The sequence below is a fragment of the Papio anubis genome, chromosome 6 (assembly GCF_008728515.1).
Source record: "Papio anubis isolate 15944 chromosome 6, Panubis1.0, whole genome shotgun sequence".
Classification (NCBI taxonomy): Eukaryota; Metazoa; Chordata; class Mammalia; order Primates; family Cercopithecidae; genus Papio; species Papio anubis.
The window spans coordinates 70,302,985-70,325,674 of record NC_044981.1 but is presented as its reverse complement, the minus strand read 5'-3'; the positions used below and the strand labels follow the sequence as shown (position 1 = coordinate 70,325,674).

Sequence of the window (22,690 nt, the reverse complement as noted above, 5' to 3'; positions counted from 1 at the left end):
CATCTACTCCGGGAGGCTGAGGCAGGAGAATCACTTAAACCTGGGAAGCAGAGACTGCAGTGAGCCAAGATCACCCCACTGCACTCCAGCCTGGGCAACAGAAAGAGACTCCATCTCGAAATAAATAAATAAATAAATAAATAAATAAATAAATAAATAAATAAAATTTAAAAACCATGGAAGGGAAAACTAAAAACAATTAAAAAGGTTTCTAATCAGGGAAGGAGAGAAGAGCGTGGAGAGGACATGAACAGAAGATGTTTCTCTAATTGTACCTTTTTCCATAGCTTTGACTGTGGAACCATGTATATATTTTATAAATGTATAAAACAAATGAAATCAAAATTTAAAAACCAGTATCTAAAAACAGATAACATAATGAAACAAGTTAATTAGCCTACGTTGAGTTAAACTGTCCAGAGACATTTTTTTTTTTTTTTTTTGGTGGGTGGGGTATAGAAGACATCTTGCTATGTTACCCAGGATGGAGTGCAGTGGCATGATCATAGCTCACTACAACCCTGAACCCCTGGGCTCAAGCAATCCTCCTGCCTCAACTTCCTGAGTAGATGAGACTACAGGCACGGGTCACTGCACCTGGCTGAACATTTTTTTGAGTGGTTTAAAAATCTCAAATTTTACTGTCCTTTTATGTTAAGAACAAAAAAACTGCAAGTAAATCATAAACTGCTTTTTAAATAAATTATATCCTTGGTAATAAAACTGGTATTTTGAAACAGGTAGATTTTTAAAATTTGAAATTTTTGATCAAAAATCAATAAAAATAAAGCCAGGCACGGTGGCTCATGCCTGTAATCCCAGCACTTTGGGAGATGGAGATGGGTGGATCACCTGAAGTCAGGAGTTCGAGATCAGCCTGGCCAATATGGTGAAACCCAGTCTCTACTAAAAATACAAAAAAGTAGCTGGGCATGGTGGCACGCACCTGTAGTGCCAGCTAGTTGATATACTGAGGTGGGAGAATCATTTGAACCCAGGAGGTGGAGGTTGCAGTGAGCCGAGATTGTACCACTGCACTCCAGCCTGGGCAACACAGCGAGACTGTCTCAAAAAATAAACAAATAAAAATAAAGAAAAACAAAAACATAATATTTTTAAAAGTATAACTTGTGAGACCAGGGAATTTCTAGTAGAATGTTTAGAGAAAGAAAAGATACAGCAGGTGTTATAAGTGTCTCCAATCTAGTACAAGTATTTTCACTAAGTCCCTCTGTTCACATACACTCACACACGTACACAGAAGCAGAGTTTTGTCTAATTATACATACTCTGGAATGATGGGAGATGCAGAACAGCCAAGGGTAACAGAAAGCAGAAGTGAAGCTAAGCATCCAGCACCAGCCTTCACTTTCTTTCATTTTAATGGAAGAATGCAAAGAACTCCCTAACCATGGCCGGGCATGGTGGCTCACGCCTGTAATCCCAGCACTTTGGGAGGCTGAGGCGGGTGGATCACAAGGTAAAGAGATGGAGACTATCCCGGCCAACATGGTGAAACCCTGTCTCTACTAAAAATACAATTATTCTGGCGTGGTGGCATGCGCCTTTAGTCCCAGCTACTTGGGAGGCTGAGGCAGGAGAATCGCTTGAACCCGGGAGGTGGAGGTTGCAGTGAGCCGAGATCACACCACTGCACTCCAGCCTGGGCGACAAAGCAAGAATCCATCTAAAAAAACAAAAACAAAAACAAAACAAAACAAAACAAAAAACCTTGCTAGCCACATAGGCCACAGGGCCACCAAAGGACTCTTCTTCATCTCTAAGGTGATTTATCCTCCAGTGTTCCCCAGGACAGTGTGGGGTCAGCAAGAGATGGTATGGGGTCCTGTTGTGATTTCTGTATCACTTACAGTGAAGGTTTCTTGGGGCAGCTATTCTATAAATTGTTCAGTTTACAGAACAACCTCTTTGCAGAAAGCTATAATCATTTTGTAAAAACATGAATAATGATATATGTAAGTTCCCTTCATAAACTATTTTTCTTACAGAAAATGATTCCTATATGTATGCAATATATGAAGTTATGATACGTGTCCACAGAAACACAAACCATTAAACTAAGCATGATTGACTATTTCTGGGCTTTTTTCAGCAATACTCATTTATAACTTGGCTCATTTGTTTTACAGTCCCCTTCAATTTCCCTGGAATCCAGTAGTAGTAGGTGCCAAAAGTCCTACATAAATCCATGGGAGGAAATGAAGATAATCAGCTACTTTCATATTTTTTTAGACTAAATCACAAGGGAAAAAGCTACTCCCAGGAGTTTGAGACCAGCCTGGCCAACACGGTGAAACCCCGTCTCTACTAAAAATACAAAAAATTAGCCAGGCATGGTAGTGTGCGTCTGTAGTCCCAGCTACTTGGGAGAATGAGATAGGAGAATTGCTTTAACCCAGGAGGCAGACGTTGCAGCGAGCTGAGATTGTGCCACTGTACTTCAGCCTGGGCAACAAGAGCAAAACTCTGTCTCAGAAAAAAAAAAAAAAAAAAAAAAAAGTTACTTCCTTCTACCTTCAAAAATATCACCATTATAAAGTTTTAGCTGTAGACCAACTCAGTCTGGTTCTTGGAAGCTGAGTTTTATCCAAGAGCACAGCCTGAAAACCCATCCTGATCTGTGAGGCTGAGACACATTGCATAGGAGCAGTGGAATGGGAAGATGAAGGAAAGAGAGAACCAGGGCTGAGAATGAGAGTCTAGACTCTAATGATAATATTAATATGTAATAACATATAACTGGCATGAACAAAACTGGCCACAGAACTGCATGCACATTTTATCATTCCAGAACTTTTCAAGTAGTTTTGCTTAATACAGTGTACAGATGAGCAACTGGGTTTAGAAAGCATCATAACTAGCTCAAAGTCACACAACTACTAGAAGGAGCCTCAGGATTCAGAACCAGGGCAGTCTGACTCCAAGGCCAATACTGCTTTTCTTTACTGAAAAAATAAAAATAAAAAAAGATAAAATTCAAATATGGATTGCTAGACATTTTAAAGCTGAGTATTTGATATTAATACCACAACTGTGCCCTTTTCAATTCTGTCTGTTACCAGACTCCCATCTTATAACCTGTTTCGCCTGATGGTCTTGAAATGACAACAGCATTGGGTGGCTGTTGATCTGCTGCCTGTACATATAACATTAACAACTCTTTTACGTCTTTAAGTTAACTTTAATATTTAAAATACCTTGGAAACCGTTTCCTTCCTTTGCATGCTTGGGTACAAGGTAAAACGGCTTTAGTCTTAGTTGCTGCCTAACTTTTGCTGAAAGCCAGTTTTTAATGGCCAGGCCTTCTTGGGTGCTGGCAGGCCAGCTAGTTTTTAATTCCAAAGCCAGGGTTATATCCACAGATATTTCTTTATTAATAAGAAGTGTTACAGCAGGGCTCCCTCGTCTTTTCCTCTTCATGATGACATCTGTATCTGGTTGAACATATAAAAGAAAAGAAAGTATTAATCCAATTTTCTCTAGAAATACAGGGGAAATAATATAACTATAATTGAAGATCTCTGGTGTGCTAAGTATAAAGTAAACATTGGTGGTAAAACAGAAACTGGTTCTAAAAGGCAAAATGCTTTACTAAACCAATATTGGCCGGGCGTGATGGCTCACGCCTGTAATCACAGCACTTTGGGAGGCCAAGATGGGATGATCACTTGAGGTCAGGAGTTTGAGACCAGCCTGACCAACATGGAGAAACCTCATCTCTACTAAAAATACAAAAATTAGCTGGGCATGGTGGTGAATGCCTGTAATCCCAGCTACTCAGGAGGTTGAGGCATGAGAATCGCTTGAACCCAGGAGGCGGAGGTTGCAGTGAGCCGAGATCACACCACTGCACTCCAGCCTGGTCGAGATTAAGATTATGTCTCAAAAAAGAAAAACAAAAAAACAAAAAAACCCACACAATAATTACTGATATCTCCCATCAGGAGGTATTGTCAAGATGGTGTGGGGCATCTATGATGAGGGGGTCTCTGTAGACTTTGAGGTTTAAGAGTGCTGTGATTAAATTTTCTTTTCTTTTCTTTTCTTTTTTTTGAGATGGAGTTTCGCTCTTGTTGTCTTGTTGCCCAGGCTGGAGTGCAATGGCACAATCTTGGCTCACTGCAACTTCTGCCTCCTGGGCTCAAGCAATCCTCCTGCCTCAGCCTCCTGAGTAGCTGGGATTACAGGCATGTGCCAAAGCGCCTCATTAAATTTTCATTACAAATTATAGATGGCAGAATGGAGGGAAGCCTAGAGAAGAGGCCAGATGGGCAAGAGGGAAGAGACAGGCAGCAAAAAGACCACAGCAACAGCCCGGCACAGAGGCTGGGTGCCATGGCAGCACAAAGGCAGTGAGCATCAAGACACGGGGGAAGAAATGAGAGCAACTAAAGAAGTACAAATCAACATAACTGGTCATGAGTTGAGTATGATGTGAGGAGAAAAGTAGGAGCCTTGGGATGCCATCCCAGGATCTTGGCCTAGGAAGTGACTGATGTTGGTTCCATTCCCCAAAACAGAATAAGCAGGAAGAAAAAAGATTGGGCCAAGCTGAACTTCATGAGATACAATGAGCTCTAGATACCTATGGGACACTCAAGTGGGGATGGTTGCTGGGTTGGTGGCTATGGTCAGAAATGTAGATGGCTTTGGGAGTTGGGGGTATATAAGCAGTAAAGACTACTACTCTCAGATAAGACTTCCACAGTGAGGAAGTAGAACACAAAGGAGAAAATACTAGAAAAATCTGCAAACCTGGCCACCTGTTACCCAAACCTGGCCACCTCTCCTGTTACCACTGAGGAAGTAAGTGTCCATCTACCTTACTTTTTTTGAGACAAAGTCTGGCTCTGTAGCCCAGGCTGGATGGAGTAGAGTGGTGTGATCTCAGCTCACTGCAACCTCCACCTCCCAGGTTCAAGTGATTCTCCTGCCTCAACCTCCTGAGTAGCTGGGATTACAGGCAAGCACCACCACACCTGGCTAATTTTTGTATTTTTAGTAGAGATGGGGTTTTACCATGTTGGCCAGGCTGGTCTTGAACTCTTTTTCTTTTTTTTTTTTTTTTGAGACATAATCTTAATCTGTCGCCCAGGCTGGAGTTGCAGTGGCGCGATCTCGGCTCACTGCAAGCTCCGCCTCCTGGGTTCCCGCCATTCTCCTGCCTCAGCCTCCTGAGTAGCTGGGACTACAGGCGCCCGCCACCGCGCCCGGCTAATTTTTTGTATTTTTAGTAGAGACGGGGTTTCACCGTGGTCTCGATCTCCTGACCCTGTGATCCGCCCGCCTCGGCCTCCCAAAGTGCTGAGATTACAGGCGTGAGCCACTGCGCCCGGTCTGTCTTGAACTCTTGAGCTCAAATGATCTGCCTGCCTTGGCCTCCCAAAGTGTTGGGATTACAGGTGTGAGCCACCATACCTGGCCCTCCATCTACCTTTCAAAGGCCACCTCTGCACATGGTCTCTGGATCCCTTCCTTCTCAACTTCTCAAGTACCATGCTCTTCAACTATTCCCTCTCCTACATCAGCAACCTCTCCCTCCCTGCTAGATTATTCTGAAATTTATACAGAGGGTTACAGGGTATACCTCTCCTTTCACCCCATATCTTCCTCCTCTCCATACTCACCCATCTTCTGCTTCCTTCCAGCCCAAACTTTTTTTTTTTTTTTTTTTTTTGAGACAGGGTCCCGTTCTGTCACCCAGGCTGGAGTGCAGTAGCATGAACATGGCTCACTGCAGCCTCAACCTCCTAGGCTCAAACAATCCTCTTGCCTCAGCATTGTATGTAGCTGGGACCACAGGCACGTGCCACCACCCCTGGCTAATTAAAAAACATTGTTTTTCTTTTTTTTCTGATACAGAGTCTTGCTCTGTCGCCCAGACTGAAGTGCAGTGGCGCAATCTCAGCTCACTGCAACCTCCGCCTCCTGGGCTCAAGCAATTCTCTTGCCGCAACTTCCTGAGTAGCTAGGATTACAGGTGTGTGCCAACATGCCTGGCTAATTTTTGTAGTTTTAGTAGAGACAGGGTTTCATCATCTTAGCCAGGCTGGTCTCGAACTCCTTATCTTGTGATCCGCCCACCTCGGCCTCACAGAGTGTTGGGATTACAGGCGTGAGCCACCACGGCTGGCCTAAAAATTTTTTTTGTAGAGATGGACTCTCACTTTGTTGCCCAGGCTGGTCTTTAACTCCTGGGCTCAAGCGATCCTTCTGCCTTGGCCTCCCAAAGTGCTGAGACACCACACTCAGCCCAGTCAGAACTTTCTAGAGTAGCCTACACATGTTATCTCCACTGCAACCCTGCCTTTCACTCCATATCCATCACCCCACTGACATTTCTCTTGTCAACCCCAGAAGACCAAAGAACCCCACAAGACCAAAGACCAAATCCAATGGATTTCTGGATGTCAGTAGCATTCCAAACACTGACTGCTCCTTCTACAAAACACTCATATTCTCCTTTTGCTCATTCTCTTCTTCCCAAACTCTAATGGAATTCTCTTCTTACCACTCTACTTAACATTGCAACTTCCCCCTGACCTCCATCTCCCACATTCCTGATCCCTCTCACTTTGCTATACTTCTTCACAACAGCACTTACTACTTTCTAGTATACAAGATAATCATTTTTTCCATTTGTTATTAATTGTATGCCTGTGCTTGCAAGATTATAAAGTACAGAAGGGTAGAGGTCTTCATCTAATTGTTCACTAATGAATCCTAAATAAGTAGAACACCTACACGTTAGATAATCAATGAATATTGATTAAATTAATGGATGTATGAATTTACACTTTCTGCCTAGGTATTTCATCCATTCCCAAAGCCACCTATATGATGATGACTCCCAAATGTTTACTTGCAGCCCAAAGGTATCCTTTGCACTCCAAACCTATATCCAGCTACAAACTTAACACATCCACTTTGATGTTGATGTACCACAGGAATCTACAACCAAACATATCCAAAGCCAATAAACATAACTTAATTCATATACCAAAGTATGTTTTGCCTCAGTCCTTCCCATCTCAGAAAATGGCACAATCAATCCACCCAGATGCACCATCCAGAAACCTGGGAACCATCTTAATTTAATCCTCTCTCTTACCCTCTATGCTTAATCCAGCTGCAAGTGCTGCTACAGCTTGGACCTGTCTGCTGCTCCAATCCCAGCACCCTACTCCCACCCCATCTAAGCTGCCACCATCTTTTACCTGAACTATTACATCATTTTCCTTTCTAATCTTCCTATTTGCCTTCTTATAAAATCTATCCTCAGAAGCCAGAGTAAATGTTTAAAAATACAAAGCCAGTCATTACTCTCTGATGAAAACCTGGCTTCTCAATGATCAGATAATAAAACCTGGTGCTGGGCACGGTGGCTCACTCCTGTAATCCCAGAACTTTGGGAGGCTGAGGTGGGTGGATCACCCGAGGTCAGGAGTTTGAGACCAGCCTGGCCAACATGGAGAAATCCCATCTCTACTAAAAACACAAAAATTAGCCGGGCGTGGTGCACACACCTGTAATCCCAGCTACTTGGGAGGCTGAGGCAGGAGAATTGCTTAAACCTGGGAGGCGGAGGTTGAGGTAAGCCGAGATCAGGGCCATTGCACTCCAGCCTGAGTGACAAGAGTGAAACTCCATCTCAAAATAAAATAAAATAAAAATAAATAAAATAAAATAAAATAAAATCTGGCCAGGCATAGTGGCTCACACCTGTAATCCCAGCACTTTGGGAAGCTGAGGTGGGTGTATCATGAGGTCAGGAGTTCAAGACCAGCCTGGCTAAGATGGTAAAACCCCATCTATACTAAAAATACAAAAATTAGCCAGGCGTGGTGGTGGGTGCCTGTAATCCCCCCTACTCAGGAGGCTGAGGCAGGAGAATCGCTTGAACCCGGGAGGCAGAGGTTGCAGTGAGCCGAGATCGTGCCACTGCACTCCAGCCTGGGCGACAGAGCAAGACTCCTTCTCAAAAATAAAATAAAACAAAATCTAAACTCCTTTTCCGGGTCTACAAGTCAGTAGAGAATCCGGTCCCTGGCCTCCTCTTTAGCTTCATTTCACGTCACTTCATCTTTTCTGCAAGAGCCTCTTTTTGTTCCTAGATCTTGCCAAGCTCTTTTTTCTGCCTCAGGGCTTGGCTCTACTACCCCATTCCACCCTAATTGCTATCACTTTTCCCAGTTTATTCCCTTCAGAGCACTCACTGCAATTTGTGTTGTATGTTTTTACACTATTAGATTACGAGCTTTAAAGAGGATCCCATCAATTTTATGCAGGCGCATATACCCAGTGGCACAAGCAGCAGACTAAATGAAAAGCAGAGTGTTGTTTCTAGAAGGAGAGAATAGTCATACCTAGTAATTGCCAATGTACACTCCTCTACTGATGTTTCTTGACCTCACTACTGCCCTTTTTCTTACTGCAGAGAGTTCAAGAAACATGAGGAGGTGAGTGCACATTGGCAATTACTAGGTATAATTAAACCTTTAAGAATCAAAAGGCAAAAATCTTACCTTTAATGTTGTTAATTTCTTCCTTAATGATTTTCCTAAACTGTGACAGCATCTTAGAAGCTGATAATATTTCATCTTCTAAAAACTGGCTCAGAGGATTTCCTTTTGGATTTCTTTTAAATTTCACAAAGTAATATGCACCAGTGTCAGAATATTCTTCTAGTTGAATTCTGGGGACTTGCAGTTTAAACATGACATCGAATTCATTAGGTGCAGAAATCTAAGAAACAGTAAAAATAGCACTGAAATATTTGCTTATGAATGTTTTCCAAGTGACTGGAAGTTTTAAGTGGAAGCAAGTAAAAAGTAAGTAAAAAGCAAGATTCATAATGTCTATATATTCCCTCTGGGAGTGGGACTACTGGAGCTGGCAGGAGGTGGAAGAGTATTACCTGTTTCATTTTGTAGGATCTACACTCGATTTTTTTAACCATGACCTAGCATTATTCTTATAACTAAAAATGATTTTAGGCCAGCTGCAGTGGCTCACACCTATAATTAAATTTCGTGTATGATATGTGGCAGGGAATCAAGGTTCATGTTTTTCCTATATAGATACCCAATTGACCCAGCATTATTCATTGAAAGAAAAAAAAAAATCATCTATTCAGCCAGGCACAGTGGCTCACGCTTGTAATCCCAGCACTTTGTGAGGCTGAGGCAGGCGAATCACAAGGTCAAGTGATCGAGACCATCCTGGCCAACATGGTGAAACCTCGTCTCTATTAAAAATATGAAAATTAGCTGGATGTGGTGGTGTGTGCCTATAGTTCCAGCTACTCAGAAGGCTGAGGCAGGAGAATTGCTTGAACTCGGGAGGCAGAGGTTTCAGCGAGCCGAGATCGTGCGACTGTACTCCAATCTGGGTGACAGAACAAGACTCTGTCTCAAAAAAAAAAAAACAAAACCTTTCTCCTACTGAATTACATTGCTGCATATTTTGTGTACTATATTGAATTATATGTGCAGGATTCTTTCTGAACTTTCTATTCAATTGGCCTATTTTTCTTTTTTTTTTTTTTTCTGAGATGGAGTCTCGCTCTGTCGCGCAGGCTGGAGTGCAGCGGCCGGATCTCAGCTCACTGCAAGCTCCGTCTCCCGGGTTCACGCCATTCTCCTGCCTCAGCCTCCCGAGTAGCTGGGACTACAGGCGCCCACCACTTCGCCCGGCTAGTTTTTTGTATTTTTCAGTAGAGACGGGGTTTCACCGTGTTAGCCAGGATGGTCTCGATCTCCTGACCTCGTGATCCGCCCGTCTCGACCTCCCAAAGTGCTGGGATTACAGGCTTGAGCCACCGCGCCCGGCCTCAATTGGCCTATTTTTCTATCACTGCATCAATAACACCTGCTTAATTAGGCTGCTTTATGGTAAGTCTTGCTCTTTGGTAGAGTAAATCTTCCAACATTTTTTCCCGTACAATTTCCTAAACTATTCTAGGTCCATTGCACTTCCATATAAATCTTTTAATCAGGCTGGGCACAGTGGCTCACACCTGTAATCCCAGCACTTTAGGAGGCTGAGGCGGGCAGATTACCTGAGGTTAGGAGTTTGAGACTAGCGTGGCCAAAGTGGTGAAACCCCGTCTCTACTAAAAATACAAACATTAACTGGGTGTGGTGGCGGGCGCCTATAATCCCAGCTACTCGGGAGGCTGAGGCAAGAGAATTGCTTGAACCCGGGAGAAGGAGGTTGCAGTGAGCCGAAATCGAGCCACTTCACTCCAGCCTGGGCAAAAGAGTAAAACTCTGTCTCAAAATAAAAATAAAAATAAAAATAAATAAATAAATAAATCTGAAACCCCGTCTCTACTAAAAATACAAAAAATTAGCTGGGAGTGGTGGCAGGCGCCTGTAGTCCCAGCTACTTGGGAGGCTGAGGCAGGAGAATGGCGTGAACCCAGCAGGCGGAGCTTACAGCGAGCCGAGATTGCGCCACTGCACTCTAGCCTGGGTGACAGTGCAAGACTCTGTCTCAATAAATAAATAAATAAATAAATAAATATTTTAATCAGTTTGTCAATTTAATTAAAAAACTGATGAGATTTCAACTGAGATTGCATTAAATCCAGATCAATTTGAGGAAAAATGAACATGACATAGTTGTCAATTACTTCCTCTTCAAATTTACCCAGTTATGTTTTTAAGTTTTGAATATCTTTAGTGAGATTTATTCCTAAATATTTGATTTTTAAATTGTTTTTCAAGTTTTCCATTTTTGTTTGTTTGTTTTTGAGACAGTTTCACTCTTGTCACAGAGGCTGAAGTGCAATGGAGCAATCTTGGCTCGCTGCAACCTCTGCTTCCTGGGCTCAAGCAATTCTCCTGCATCAGCCTCCCCAGTAGCTGGGAATACAGGCGTATGCCACCACGCCCAGCTAATTTTCTTTTCTTTTTTTTTTTTTTTTTTTGAGACGGAGTCTTGCTCTGTCGCCCTGGAGTGCAGTGGCCGGATCTCAGCTCACTGCAAGCTCTGCCTCCCGGGTTTACGCCATTCTCCTGCCTCAGCCTCCCGGAGTAGCTGGGACTACAGGCGCCCGCCATCACGCCCGGCTAGTTTTTTGTATTTTTTAGTAGAGACGGGGTTTCACCGGATTAGCCAGGATAGTCTCCATCTCCTGACCTTGTGATCTGCCCGTCTCGGCCTCCCAAAGTGCTGGGATTACAGGCTTGAGCCACCGCGCCCGGCCTAATTTTTGTATTTTTAGTAGAGACAGGGTTTTGCCATGTTGACCAGGCTGGTCTCAAACTCCTGACCTCAAGCGATCTGCCTGCCTCTACCTCCCAAAGTGCTGGGATTACAGGCGTGAGCCACCATGCCTGGCCAAAGTTTTCAATTTTTATTTGTTAGAGATGGGGTCTCTAGGCTGGAGTACAGTGGCTACTCACAGATAGATCACAGTGCACTGCAGCCTCAAACTCCTGGCCTGATGTGATTCTCCTACCTCAGCCTCCCAAATAGCTGGGACTATCAGAATGCACCAATGGACCTAGCTTTGATATTTTTGATGATATTCTAAATGGTATTTTCATTTTGTTTTTAACCTTGTTAGTATATTGAAATATTTTTATCTTTGTTTATTGACTTTGCAACCAGCAATTTTGCTAATTTACTAATTATTTCCAACAGTTTATAAATGAAGCCAATCAAGTCATCTACACATAACGATTTCATCACTCCTTTTCCAATCTTATGCCTTTATTTTCCTTATCTTGCTGCATCAGCTGTATGTATTCCTTTACGTTCTTTTTGTTGTTGTTGTTCAACATTATTTACGTAATTCATTTTCACTGTTCATGTTGCTGTAGTTTGTTCCTATTCTTTACCAGTTAATATACCATTACTTAAAACCACTGGCTGGGCGTGATGGCTCACGCCTGTAATCCCAGTACTTTGGGAGGCCGACGCGGGTGGATCACCTGAGGTCGAGTTCGAGACCAGTCTTACCAACATGGAGCAACCCCATCTCTATTAAAAATACAAAAAGTTAGCCAGGCATGGTGGTGCATGCCTGTAATCCCAGCTACTCAGGAGGCTGAGGCAGGAGGATCGCTTGAACCTGGGAGGTAGAGGTTGCAGTGAGCTGAGGCCACCCACGCCATTGCACTCCAGCCCAGGTGACAAGAATGAAACTCTGTCTCCAAACAAAACAAAACAAAAACAAACAAACACTAAAATTAATTGATTTCCATGTAACCTTTTCACTCAGTCCAAAGTATATAAATAGTACATTAACACTTAGAACAAAAAGAACACATGGACTAACAATTCTACAGGGAATTTCTACAAGAAACTTTCCACATATTTTCAAGATTTTTTTAAACCTAGAATTTGATAAACTACAATAAAATATATGAATGAGAAATGTGTCAATATGGAACTATGTAAATAAATTACTGAGAAGTATATTTTGTCTATACTTTGACTCATAAAAAAGAACTTGGAATCCAATTTTGAAATGCAAATATAAATATAACAGATCCAAGTGTATGTGTAAAAGAAGAAAATACATCAAAATGATAACAGTAAATAAAATAGGAGCAATATTTTCTTCTATAGGCTTTTCTGACTTTCCTAGAGCATCAATATGGAACAAGAGGCAGGGCACCGTGGCTCATACCTATAATCCCAGCACTTTGGGAGGCCGAGGCAAGCGGATCACATGAGGTCAGGAGTTCGAGACCAACCTGGCCAACATAGTGAAACCCCGTCTCTACTAAAAATACAAAAATTAACTGGGCATGGTTAATCAGGCTTGTAATCCCAGCTACTTGGGAGGTTGAGGAAGGAGAATTGCTTAAACCCGGGAGGCAGAGGTTGCAGTCAGCCAAGATCATGCCACTGCACTCCAGCCTGGGTGACAGAGGAAGACACCATCTCACAATAAAATAAAATTAAAATAAAATAAAATATGGGACAAATGAGAATATGGGAGAGGCTGAGGAGAGGGGTAAGGAGGGGAGCTAATGAACTGTACAAGCCTGCTGGTGGATGAACAGTGGGTCAGCTCTACAAGAAACACATATATCTCATTCATTCATTCACTCAGACAGCATCTCGCTGCTGCCCAGGCTGGAGTGCAGTGATGTGAGCAGGCCTCACTGCAGCCTTGCCCTCCTGAGATCAAATGACCCTTCCATTTCAGTCTCCCAGGTAGCTGGGACTGCAGATGTGTGCCACCACATCCAGCTAATTTTTAACTTATTTTTGGTAGAGCTGGGGTCTCACTATGTTGCCCAGGCTGGACTCAAACTCCTGGCCTCAAGTTCCTCCCGCCTCAGCCTCCCATTGTGCTAGGATCACAGGCATGAGCCCACTGTACCTGGCCCACGTATATCTCATGATCAGTAACAGAAAAAGTTTTAGGCCAGGTGCGGTGGCTCATGCCTATAATCCCAGCACTTTGAAAGGCTGATGCAGGTGGATCGAGGTCAGGAGTTCAAGCCTGGCCAACATGCTGAAATCTTGTCTCTACTAAAAATACAAAATTAGCCAGGTGAGGTGACACCTGACTCACCTGACTATAATCCCAGTTACTCAGGAGGCTGAGGCAGGAGACTCACTTGAACCCAGGAGGCGGAGGTTACAGTGAGCCAAGATCACATTATTGCACTCCACCCTGGGTGACAGAAAGACTCCATCTCAAAAAAAAAAAAAAAAAAAGAAAGAAAAAGAAAAAGTTTTAGATTAAACAAATTTCACTGGATTTCTTTTCATTGGCATAATTTTTAAAAACAAAGTGGTTCTGGGCCGGACATGGTGGCTCAGGCCTGTAATCCCAGCACTTTGGGAGACTGAGGCGGGTGCATCACGAGGTCAGGAGATAGAGACCCGCCTGGCTAACACTGTGAAACTCCTTCTCTACTAAAAATACAAAAATTAGCCGGGCATAGTGGCAGGCGCCTGTAGTCCCAGCTACTCAGGAGGCTGACGCAGGAGAATGGTGTGAACCCAGTAGGCGGAGCTTGCAGTGGGCCGAGATGGCACCACTGCACTCCAGCCTGGGCGACAGAGTGAGACTCCGTCTCAAAAAAAAAAACCAAACCAAAACAAACAAACAAACAACCCCCCCCCACACACACACACAAAGTGGTTCTGAATGGAGACTGTCTTCTGAATGTCTTGTTCTCTAATTCTAACTGGTAATTTTCTTTTTCCTTTGGACCCGCCATATATAGTAATTAAACTGAATTGATACGCACGTAATAAGAATCATGCTCAATCAGAGACATCTGATGCTGAAAAGTAAAATAGTTAATTGAAAAGTATCATGCTCAAGACATAGTCTGGGCCGGGCGCGGTGGCTCAAACCTGTACTCCCAGCACTTGGGGAGTCCGAGGCGGGTGGATCATCTGAGGTCAGAGTTTGAGACCAGCCTGGCTAACATGGTGAAACCCCGTCTCTACTAAAAATACAAAAATTATCCGGAAGTGGTGGCAGGTGCCTGTAATCCCTGCTACTTGGGAGGCTGAAGCAGGATAATCGCTTGAACCCGGGAGCCAGAGGTGCCAGTGAAACCTAGATGGCACCACTGCACTACAAGGCAACAAGCCTGAAACTCTGTCAAAAAAAGAAAAAGAAGAAAGAAAGGAAAGAACGAAAGAGAGAGAAAGGATGGAAGGGAGGGAGGGAGGGAAAGAGAAGAAAAGAGAAAAGAAGAGAAAAGAAAATAATAGAAAAGAAGTCGGGCACGGTGGCTCACACCTGTACTCCCAGCACTTTGGGAGGCCGAGGCTGGCGGATCACCTGAGGTCGGGAGTTCGAGACCAGCCTGACCAACATGGAGAAAGCCCATCTCTATTAAAAATACAAAATTAGCCAGGCGTGGAGGCTCATGCCTGTAATCCCAGCTACTCAGGAGGCTGAGGCAGGAGAATCGCTTGAACCTGGGAGGCGGAGGTTGCAGTGAGCCAAGATCACGCCACTGCACTCCAGCCTGGATAATAAGAGCGAAACTCCGTCTCAAAAAAAGAAAGAAAAAGAAAGAAATCTGTTGCTGGGCAGGAAACACGCTCCAGTCAGGAACTTGCTTCTAAACTTTCGATTTACACAGAAACGATTAATGACTCAATCACCCACAAACAAATGGAGCTGTGTAATACACACGTCTAAGCAATTATACGGAATGTGTATCTAGAAAGCATAGTTTTTAGTATCTGTAGGGAATATTCGTATTTGTTTGTTTAACATTACACTGTGAGCTTCCCAAGATTTCTGTATAAGAAATTGGGGATAGACGGGACAGCAGGAGAGGGCAGGGAGGAAGAGGGGGAGAGAAATTGAAGGTATTTTTTCTACGGAGTAAGAGGTCTTTCTCATAGGAAAAAGTCTACGTGGAATTTTTAACAGACCACTTCAAATTATCCAAGTCAATATCTCACTTGGGACCTCAGGTCCACACCATCAAACACCGCCCTGTTACGGAAACTCGATACATGTCGGCTTGCATGAATAAACCGCTACATTTGAATTACCCCGGGAACACTGTCTTGAAATTACCCAGCAATCAGTACCAGTTGGCTGTCTGATCGTTAGACGTGTAGATGAGTAAACGAACGGTTTGTCGTTTTACTTAGAACAGGCTACCGAAAAACATGCAAGAGTCTAAGTCACTTCCGAAGGGAAGTGAGGGGCGCGACCCGGGGGAGGTAGGGACTGCGAACTGCGGATTCGGGAAGGCTGAGCATCGGGGCCCCGCGGGCGGGCGCCAAGCAGCTCACCTTCACGTGCTCGTAGTAGCTCCCGGTGTGCAGCTGCTCGACGCCTTCGAACTCGGACTCGCACTTCAATCTGTGCAGCAGGTGGCCCACAACCCCATTCACCACCTTCGCCGCCTTGGAGATGTCCTGGTGGCTGAGCCTTAACTTCTCCAAAACCGCCCGGAGCTTCCTGGCCCCAGGCGCCGCATCCCTCTGTACCAGAATGGGGACCGAGACCGGCAGGCCGGGGTTGGGCACGTCCCGGGGCCCGGGAGGGGGTCTTGGCTTCGAAGAGCAGCGCGCGCCCCTCTGGCGGCGAGAACCAGCCCTGGAAAGAGCCGGTTCCCGAGCCGCAGGAGGCTCCAGTCCCTCCGCCCCTGCGGCGCTGGTGGAGTCAGAGGGCCGCGCGTCCTGGGCGCGCTGAGGGGCCTTTTTAGCGCGGGCCCCAGTTGCGCGGACTGGCGACCGCTCCTGGGTGTCCGGGGGGCTCTTCTTCTGCCGGGATCCCGACTTCCTGGCGGGGCCGAACTTTCCCGCCTCGGGCAGGGCGGCTTCGGGGGCAGCCGGAGACTCGTTGCGGTCCGTCCGGGCCCCCCTGGCACTCCGCGCGGAAGCCTCGGGGACAGTGGCTCCGGCCTCGGAAGCTCTCCGCGTGGCCTTTCCTTGCCGAGGCTGCATGGCTGGCGCTTTCTGTTCCCGGAAAGAAGAATCCGTTTCAAGAAAAGGCCGCAAGAGGAAGAGCCAGCAATAGCTGTTGGAAACCTACCACTACTGGCGGGCACACAGTGTCTGCGAGCCGAAGCGGAACCCCAGGCTGGGAAGTCGCTGCGAGCCACGCCCATGCCGCGAAGAGGCTGGCCGCGGCCTTTACTGATGCTACAAGTCTCGAAGTTTCTAACCCTCCAGGGCAATCCGTGACCCTGTCTTAAGAAGATGAGGTAGGGCGGGGCGCGGTGGCTCATGCCTGTAACCTCAGCATCCGAGAGGCCGAGGCGGGCAGGTCGCTTGAGCTCAGGAGTTTGAGACCAGCATGGGCAACCCAGCAATATATATAAATTATATATATATATATATATATATACACACACACACACACACACACACCACACATATATATGTGTGTGTGTGTTGGTTGGGCACAGTGACTCACACCTGTAATCCCAGCAATCTGGGAGGCCGAGGTGGGCGGATCACCTGAGGTCAGGAGTTTAAGACCAGCCTGGCCAACAAGGCGAAACCCCGTCTCTACTAAAAAATACAAAGATTAGCTGGGCGTGGTGGCCGGCACCTGTAATCCCAGCTACTGGGGAGGCTAAGGCTGGAGAATCACTTGAACTCGGGAGGCGGAGGTTGCAGTGAGCTGAGACGTGCCACTTCATTCCAGCCTGGACTACAGAGCAACTCTCTCAAAAAAGAAAAAGAGGCCGGGCGCGGTGGTGCACGTCTATAATCCCAGCACTTTGGAAGGCCGAGGCAGGCACATCACAAGGTCAAGAGATCGAGACCTTCCTGGCCAATATGGTGAAACCTCGTCTCTACTAAAAATACAAAAATTAGCAGGACGTGGTGGCGTGTGCCTATAGTCCTAGCTACTCGGGAGGCCGAGACGGAGAACTGCTTGAACCTGGGAGGGAGAGGTTGCAGTAAGCCAAGATTGCGCCACTGCACTCCAGCCTGGGCAACAGAACAAGACTCCATCACGACAGAAAAAGAAAAAAAAAAGAAAAAAAGAAAAGAAAGAAAAAAGAAAAAAAAATTGACAGAGAAACTTTCTCTTTCAATTAAATGCTTTTGTTTATTTTTGGTTTTTTGTTTGTTTGTTTGTTTGTTTGTTTTTGAGGCGGGTCATCTGTTGCCCAGGCTGGGTGCGAAGTGGCTTGTCACTGCAAGCTCCGCCTCACGGGATCACTCTGCCTCAGCCTCGGTGGCAGTTCAAAGCGCCGCCTCGCTTGACTTAATTTTTATTATGTTTAGTAGAGGCGAGGGCCCCGATGATGCCAAGGATGGTCTCGATCTCTGACTTCGTGATCTGCCGTCTCGACACTCCCAAAGTGCTATGAGATGTCAAACGAAACCACAGCCGGCCTAAATACAATTGAATTTTGGGTCAGGGGAGGCGATCTCGGCTCCTGCAACCTCTGCCACCAGAATGTGATCTCCACCTCAGCATCCGGTGCTTTGTTACTGAAGTCACGGACACCTGCTTTTCTTTTCTTTTTTCTTTTCTTTCTTTCTTTCTTTTTTTTTTTTTTTTTAAACACATGGGGGGTCTTATTATTAATGTTACCCAGGCTGGTCTCAAAACTCCTAGACTCAAGTGATTCTCCCTCCTCAGCCTCCCAAAGTGTTAGGATTGTAGGCATGAGCCACTGTGCCCTGCCACAGAAACTTTTTCTTTTCTTTCTTCTTTTTTTTTTTTTTTTTTTTTGAGGCAGAATTTCGCTCTTGTCACCCAGGCTGGAGTGCAACGGCGCAATCTTGGCTCACTGCAACCTCTGCCTCCTGGGTTCAAGCAATTCTCCTGCCTCAGCCTTCTGGGTAGCTGGGATTACAGACGCCCGCCACTACGCCCGCCTAATTTTTTGTATTTTTAGTAGAGACGGAGTTTCGCTATGTTGGCCACGGCGCCTGGCCAGAAACTTTTATTTATATTTATTTATTTATTTTTATTTTTTTGAGACGGAGTCTCACTCTGTCACCTAGGCTGGAGTGCAGTGGCGCGATCTTGGCTCACTGTAACCTCCGCCTCCCGGATTCAAGCGATTCTCCTGCCTCAACCTCCGAAGTAGCTGGGGCTACAGGTGTGCACCACCGCACTCGGCTAATTTTTGTATTTTTAGTAGAGAGGGGTTTCACCATATTGGCCGGGCTGGTCTGGCACTCCTGATCTCGTGATCCACCTGCCCGGCCTCCCAAAGTGTTGGGATTACAGGTGTGAGCCACCATGCCCGGCCAACTTTTTCAATGTAAATTTAAAAAGGGGTTTTTAAAAATCAGTAAGAAATAAAATAATTTTTAAAAAGAAAATAAAAAATTAATAAGAAATGAAAAATAATAATTTGAAAAAAGAAAAAATAAGAAATAGAAAATATTCAACTTTTACAAGATGGAATTAATCAAAGTTTGACTGCAATTGGAGTAAATACTTCATTTTATTTGACATTTTTTAAAAAGCACAGAAAATCTTTAAAATGCTGTATAAAGTTCCTGCCTGGTATGGTGACTCATGCCTGTAATTCCAGCACTTTGGAAGGCCAAGGTGGGTGGATCACTTGAGGTCAGGAGTACAAGACCAGCCTGGCCAGCATGGTGAAACCCCATCTCTACTAAAAATACAAAAATTAGCCAGGTATGGTGGCCATGCTTGTAAACCCAGCTACTTGGGAGGCTGAGGCAGGAGAATTGCTTGAAGCGGGGAAGCGGAGGTGGCAATGAGCCGAGATCAGGCCTTTGCACTCCATCCTGGACAACAGGATGAAAAATGACAGAGAAATGACTCTGTCCCAGGGGGCAAAAAAACGCTGTGTAAAGTTTTCTCTTTTTATTTTATTTTGTTTTATTCATTTTTGAGACGGAGTTTTGCTCTTGTTGCCCAGGCTGGAGTGCAATGGCACGATCTCAGCTCACCACACCCTCCGCCTCCTGGGTTCAAGAGATTCTCCTGACTCAGCCTCTCGCGCAGCTGAGACTACAGGCATGCCCCACCATGCCCAGCTAATTTTTGTATGGTTTTGTAGAGATGTGGTTTCACCATGTTGCCCAGGCTGGTCCCCAACAAGCTGTCTGCCCGCCTCAGCCTCCCAAAGTGCTGTTACTCACATGAGCCACTGCACCTGACCTGGCATTTACGTTTTAAATCATTCATACTGCTTCAGCTGTTGTGATTCTAGAGCATCTCAATACAGGCTTTCAAGTATCTTTTTTGTTGTTGTTTTCGAGATGGAGTTTCACTTTTGTTGTCCAGGCTGGAGTGCAATGGTGCTATCTTGGCTCTCTGTAACCTCCACCTCCTGGGTTCAAGTGATTCTCCTGCCTCAACCTCCAAAGTAGCTGAGATTACATGTGCCTGCCACCACACCCAGCTAATTTTATTTATTTATTTATTTATTTTGAGATGGAGTCTTGCTCTGTTGCCCAGGTTGGAGTGCAGTGGCAGGATCTTGACTCACTGCAAGCTCCGCCTCCTGGGTTCACGCCATTCTCCTGCCTCAGCCTCCTGAGTAGCTGGGATTACAGGCACCTGCCACCACACCTGGCTAATTTTTTTGTGTTTTTAGTAGAGACGGGGTTTCACCTTGTTAGCCAGGATGGTCTCGATCTCCTGACCTCGTGATCCACCTGCCTCGGCCTCCCAAAGTGCTGGGATTACAGGCGTGAGCCACCGCGCCTGGCCCAGCTGTTTTTTTCACCTTTTTAGTAGGGATGGGGTTTCACCATGTTGGCCAGGCTGGTCTCGAACTCCTGACCTCAGGTGATCTGCCCCCTTTGGCCTCCCAAAGTGCTGGGATCACAGGCATGAGCCACCGTGCCTGGCCTTCAAGTATCTATTTCTAAAGCCCTTGATATAAATGTGTATTAGAGGTCAGGCACAGTGGTTTATGCCCGTAATCCCAGCACTTTAGGAGCCCTAGATCAGCTGAGGTCAGGAATTCTAAGACCAGCCTGGCCTACGTGATGAAACTTTGTCTCTACTAAAAATACAAAAGCTGGGTGTGATGGCACATGTCTGTGAACCTAGTTACTCGGGAGGCTGAGGCAGGAGAATAGCTTGAACCCAGGAGACAGAGGTTGCAGTGAGTAAGATCCTGCCACTGCACTCCAGCCTGGGCGACAGAACGAGACTCTGTCTGAAAAAAAAAAAAGAAATGCATATTAGACAAGAACCTCTTGGGTTTAGAAAGCCTTGACTACTTTTTTTCCCTTTGTACTATTTGAACCATTTTTTGGGGATGTATAGTTCAATGATATTAAGTATGTTCACATTCCTGTGCAACCATCACTATCATTCGTCTTCAAAACTCTTCATCTTGCAAAACTGAAACTCTGTACCAATAAACAATAACTCCTCATTCTCTCCTCTCTCTAGCCCCTGGCAACCACCATTCTACTTTCTGACTGTGATTTTGACTGCTCTAAGTACTTTATGTCAGGGAAATAATGCAATGTTTGTCTTTTTGTTACCGGCTTATCGCTCTTAGCCAATGTTCATCCATGTTGCGAGAATTTCCTTCTGTTTTTGGGCTGAAAAATATTGCTTTGTGTGTATATGTCACATTTTGTTTATCCATTCACCTGTCAATGGACAAAAATGCCTTACTTTTTTTTTTTTTTTTTTTTTAGAGGGGGAGTCTCGCTGTGTCACCCAGGCTGGAGTGCAGTGGCGCGATCTCGGCTCACTGCAAGCTCCGCCTCCCAGGTTCAGGCCATTCTCCTGCCTCAGCCTCCGAGTAGCTGGGACTACAGGCGCCCGCCACCACGCCCGGCTAGTTTTTTGTATTTTTAGTAGAGACGGGGTTTCACCATGTTAGCCAGGATGGTCTCGATCTCCTGACCTCGTGATCCGCCCGCCTCGGCCTCCCAAAGTGCTGGGATTACAGGCTTGAGCCACCGCGCCCGGCCAAAAATGCCTTACTTTTTAAAAAGTTTTCCCTGAAACAAATATGTTTATATATCCTTCTCTTAAGTTCAAAGAGATTTTTACCACCCTGGAGCAATGAGCCGTAGTTTGAATTAGGATGCCAGAAAGGTATATTTTTCTCTTGTGAAATATAGAAGGAGAAATAGAAGGAGGACCATTGCATAGTCAAACTTGTTCCCAAGCCAACTAGTTTCAGGGAAGAGTAAAATGGAAGCTGAAATGTGGAAATCCATATCCTTGAAACTGCAAGAGCTGTCCAGGTGTGGTGGCTCACGCCTGCAATCCCAACAGTTTGGCCGATCCAGGCAGGCAGATCACCTGAGCTCAGGAGTTCAAGACCAGCCTGGTCAACATGGTGAAACCATCTCTATGAAAAACACAAAAATTAGCCAGGTATGGTGGTGCATGCCTGTAATCCCAGCTACTCGGGAGGCTGAGGCAGGAGAATCGCTCGAACCTGGGAGGCAGAGGTTGCAGTGAGCTGAGATAGTGCCACTGCACTCCAGCCTAGACGACAGAGTGAGACTCCATTGCCAAAAAAAAAAAAAAAAAAAAAAACAGAGAGAGGAAAAAAAGAAAGTGCAAGTGCATCTGGATAGTCTTCCAGGATGTTCGGGGGTAACTACCACATTCTGAAGGCCTCTGCTCTATGGTTCTATTTGTTTTCTCCAGGGACTCCAGCTGCTTGTCATGAAATCCTGTAATTGACTCTACAGTTAGTTTAATGCTCTCTTCCGGGCCAGGTGCAGTGGCTCACTCCTATAATCCCAGCACTTTGGGAGGCTGAGGCAGGCAGATCTCGAGGTCGGAGTTCGAGACCAGGCTGGTCAAGATGGTGAAACCTGTCTCTACTAAAAATACAAAAATTAGATGGGCGTGGTGGCAGGCGGCTGTAATCCCAGCTACTCAGGAGGCTGAGGCAGGAGAATTGATTGAACCTGGGAGGTGGAGGTTGCAGTGAGCCAAGATGGCACCATTGCACTGTAACCTGGGCAACAGAGCAAGACTCTGTCTCAAAAATAAAATAAAATAAAACAAATACATAAAAATAAATGCTGTCTTCCATCAGTTTCTAAAGTCCCCTTAAGTCACTGGTGGTTTCTTTAACCAAAAGCACACAAGCAACAATCCACTGGGCCAGATCAAATATCTCTACTATTGGCCTACCAAAGGAAGAGAACTCACTCTTTATTCAAACTTGCTGCAGCAATCAGTGTCCAAATCACAGAGAAAATGACTGTTTAGTTGAGTCTTGATGTGGAACTTGGATTTTATCTAGTAGGAAACCCCAGAAAATTTGTTTGTGGG

The 22,690-nt window shown here is 45.2% G+C and overlaps 1 protein-coding gene across 2 annotated transcripts in view; it reads right to left on the bottom strand.

Annotated features, from left to right (window-relative positions):
* CGAS (cyclic GMP-AMP synthase) overlaps positions 1–16,564 on the bottom strand; it is a 28,512-nt gene extending 11,948 nt beyond the window's left edge. The window contains 3 exon segments of one of the 2 annotated variants that reach the window (NM_001168940.1): positions 3,219–3,455; positions 8,547–8,766; positions 15,766–16,422. In NM_001168940.1, the coding sequence (NP_001162411.1) occupies positions 3,219–3,455; positions 8,547–8,766; positions 15,766–16,422 (1,114 nt within the window). 2 annotated transcript variants of the gene reach the window in all.
* Between the last annotated feature and the right edge of the window lie 6,126 nt (positions 16,565–22,690).